Consider the following 3,898-nt stretch of genomic DNA (forward strand, 5'->3'; position numbering starts at 1 on the left):
GCGGCAGAGGCCAGCCGCGAAGGCGCGCAATTCCGACGCCGCGGTGCCGTGCGACCGTTGCAGCCCGCGTGCCACCAGGAGGAGAACGCGATATTGTTCAACCGGCCACGAAGAGACTACCTACATTCCGAGCATCGAGATACCACGGTTAAATGGTGTAAGTCCTGTCCCTCACGACGGGCTCCTGACGATGGCCTCTCTTCCAGCTTTTCTTTTTCCCTCTTTCCATATCCTGTTGTTATTTGAAAACGTAGTTTACCTGGCTATAGCATTTCTTTTATATCTACTTGTTCTATACGTACTGGTGTATCACGCGTAAAGGTGTTATATCGCCCCGTTCTATTCTAAATTCGTCGAATTACAAAAGGTTCTGTCATAGCCGAGAAGAGAAGCCATCGGTTGAACGCGGAGCTGTGCCACTTTCACGGTAATTCAATCTCGAAGAGAATAACGTGTAACGAAGACACCTACGCGAATTATTATCAACGAACGATTTGACTCGGGAACGTATCTTGTTGGTATACCGACGCCAATTTTCCAGCGTAACAATCGAAAGATTCGATTACCGTGATATAGGGACAGTCTCCATGGAGCCTACCAACAGATCTGTGCGTTTCTTTCATCAAGCTTCGAAACACGTAAGAACGCACGGAAGAGAAAACGCGAGAAGCCACGAACGCGAGAAGGGAGTATCGCAAATTGGCAAGTGCTTGCGCGAGAATTGTCCCTTGATTATCCTTTCGTATATCTTTTGTACCTCGTTTTCATGCGTTTTTTTTTTCTTCTTTGTATCTTTGTCTGTCTCTCTGATAATACTAGATTCGAATATACGTTCTGTTGTACATGGAGTAAATTTATTTATTTATTCGTCTCTGTACGTGAATACGTAAATACTGTATGTTCTGCATTTTGGCACGGTCCAATGTATCTTGCTACTACTAGCGAAACGAGCACCGCGCGTTTAATCACAACTGGCGCGGAGCTCTCAGTCACGCACGCTTACATTCGCAGTAATCGCTTCGACATACGCGCCCTTGTGTAGGGGCGCGTGTATAAAACTTGGTTGCATGCCTCGTATTTCTGTTAAACGATCGTAATACGATCGAACGCGACGACGACGTCACTTCAAATTCGTCGTCGTACAGTCGAACGCCTCTAGCCAACGTTTGTTCGCTGCCTCGTCGACATCGATCGTTTTGCCGTGCATGTTCGAATTTGTCGAATCACCCGTTCCAAGTCGAACAAACGAACAGTCGTGAAGGGAATCTAAGAACAGCGCCGCGCTTGGTACTTTATATCGATACCAGAAAGGATAACGAAACGTTTTGAAATTGGAAGAGGAAGGAATACCATTTTCTAAATTATTTCTATTTTCGTTATTTCTTTATTCGAAATTATCTTTTCCCTGTGTGGTACAAGAAGGAACATTCGGTTTTAATAGGAAAATTCTCCGGGCCATTGGGATATCGATACGATACCATAGCGTTAAGTAACTCGTAAAATTTGATTTCGCAAAGTTGCTTGCCGTTACAGTACGGCGAATATCGGCTCTTCAACACGATAGAATAGAGTGTTCGTTAAACAGCTATCGGAAAGGAACGTGGCCGACGCGAAACCATTCGCCGCGCTCGAAAGCTCACGTGAATGGTGCTTCTGATCGTGTCGGAAGTGATTTTTCCGAGCTACGTCACATTTTCCAAGCTCGTTTCCACGTAGCCAGCCAGCAGGTCCTCGGAATATCTCGAAATGTGCGTAACCACGACTACGGAGAGAACACCGATCATCAATATTCTGTTAGAAAAAATAACAAACTAAACGAAAATTATCAAACTCGTTTCCCTCGTATCTCTGCTGTCGAACGAATTCCACGGGCACGGACGAAAATTTTCTCTGCTACCTGGCTTAAGTCTCGAAAAGTTGTGTAACAGTGATTATTGAATTTAATTTGCAATGTTCAATTGGAAATTAATTGTAGAACAATCGTAACCGGTTTCGTTATGTCGAGTTTAAAATGAAGTAAAATGTCCCGTACTTGATAGAAATCAAATTCGAGATAGATTTTCACTTCGAGATCCGCTATTCAGACTAGAGTTTAATTGCAATTTAAACGAGACAGGATCAGCGGCTGGGTAGAATTTCGCTGGAAAATTCCACGGTTTAAAACTATGATCCAATCGGATTTCCAGTTTTGTAGGTTTCAGCGAGAACGAAAGGAAAGCTTCGGTCTCGAATTCCGAATTCCACTTTCGATACTTTAATCAGCGACACGATGCTTATCGATACGGCAGAATCCACGAAGAATATTTATTGCAATGCTTTAAACCTCTCGGAACTTCGCTGACGATCTTGTTTTTCTATCGTCTCATCCGTTGATTCGTTTTGATAAAAACAAACGAGTTTCCCGTCATTCCATGAGGGATGGGTGTAGATCAATGTTTCTCAATAGACATTGTACGATTTGTCTAGGCGAAGAATGATTAGAAACTGTACTCTGTACTTAGAAACTCTGCTTTATTCGTGTAGTTGAACTATTCCACTTCTATGTGTAGTAAACAATTTTTCTAAAGATCTAAAGAGATTTTAGGAGTACCGCTTTCAGTTCGAAAGCTCGAAAACAACCTTCAAGAGCTTAAGTAAAAAATTTGATGTCAATCTATTTTGTTCTACGTTGTTTTTTAGCTATTCGCGTAGTTTAATTACACCGTGTATCCAATAAAAAAATTTTCTAGACTTTCGAAGAGATTGAAAATCGGTGTTTCCAAGTCGAAAGTACCGGAATAGTGTCCAAAAATTCAAACCGAAAAATTTAGTGTCAAACCGTTCTATTTGCAGGCTTACTCTCTCGAACAAAACCGAAACGTTCGGAACACAACGCTTCCGCGCGGAAACGCGGACCTCGCTTCCACCAAACTAGCGGTCTGCGTTTCGCACGGTTCATTCCCTCGTTCCGCAACAACATCGCTTTTTCTCTGGAACGGAGGAAAAAAAGAAAATGAATCTATCGTATATGCGACTACAGTTTCAGGAAAGTCCCTCTCGCCTTTGCTCACCGATATTTTATTGAATTTCGATCCTCGCAAACGTATACATATTTTTATCACAAATAAGTTCTTTTTTCGGGAAATCGCAGCTGGACGTTGGTCGTTCGAATCGATACGAGGCAGATTCCGTAAATCTCGGGAAAATTGAAGCGTCAGCCGATCTAGAGAAAAATAGAAAAAGAGCATGCACGGTAACGAATCTAGAGACGATTGCAGTAGAGACTCGTTGGAACGAGGCGAGGACGAGACCATAACGCGTAACGATTTCGATACGTAGGCCCACGCGAGGCGGAGAAAATTCCTTTAGGAGCTTGGAAAAAGTTATAGCAAGTTTTAACGAGACCTGGCAACTTTTAATAACTCGCTCGCTCGCAGCTACGAGACGTAGAGAGGCCTCGGGGTGACCGAAAAGGATTACCCGCGACCAATCACCACCCCGATATAGCTAACACCCTTTGCTTCCTCTTTTCTCAGCAGGAGGGTGGTGCGTTGTCGATGACGGAGATGAAGAAATCATTGAGCTTCGATCAAGTGGGAGCGGCCCGTGGCGGGAACACCTAGCACAGGCCTCATCCTCATCTTCATCCTCAGCAGCAGCAACAGCAACAACAGCAACCACCACCGTGCAAAGCCACGCCCACGCACACACGTCACACACACTGCCACTCACATTCACACAGCCACAGTCACAGTCATACGCACAAGCACCAACCACCCCCACCGAGGCAGAGACGGGGCTCTTCAAGCATCGTCTTGGGTCAAGGTTAGTTGCTTCCAGATGATTCCCTACGCGCGATACGAGTACCCGCACGAGTTCAAAAGAACTAAAATCATTTTTTTTTTTTTTTTTTTTTTTT

At 44.1% G+C, this 3,898-nt stretch overlaps 1 protein-coding gene across 1 annotated transcript in view; it reads left to right on the forward strand.

Annotated features, from left to right (window-relative positions):
- Nucleotides 1–3,898, forward strand: part of LOC100743975 (glutamate receptor ionotropic, kainate 2-like) — a 25,889-nt gene that overhangs the window by 21,377 nt on the left and 614 nt on the right. Inside the window, exons 10-11 of the mRNA XM_033320138.1 lie at nt 1–155; nt 3,516–3,804. Of these exons, the coding sequence (XP_033176029.1) occupies nt 1–155; nt 3,516–3,804 (444 nt within the window). The remainder of the gene's footprint in view (nt 156–3,515; nt 3,805–3,898) is intronic.

The sequence above is a fragment of the Bombus impatiens genome, unplaced genomic scaffold (assembly GCF_000188095.3).
Source record: "Bombus impatiens unplaced genomic scaffold, BIMP_2.2 scf_0248, whole genome shotgun sequence".
NCBI lineage: Eukaryota > Metazoa > Arthropoda > Insecta > Hymenoptera > Apidae > Bombus > Bombus impatiens.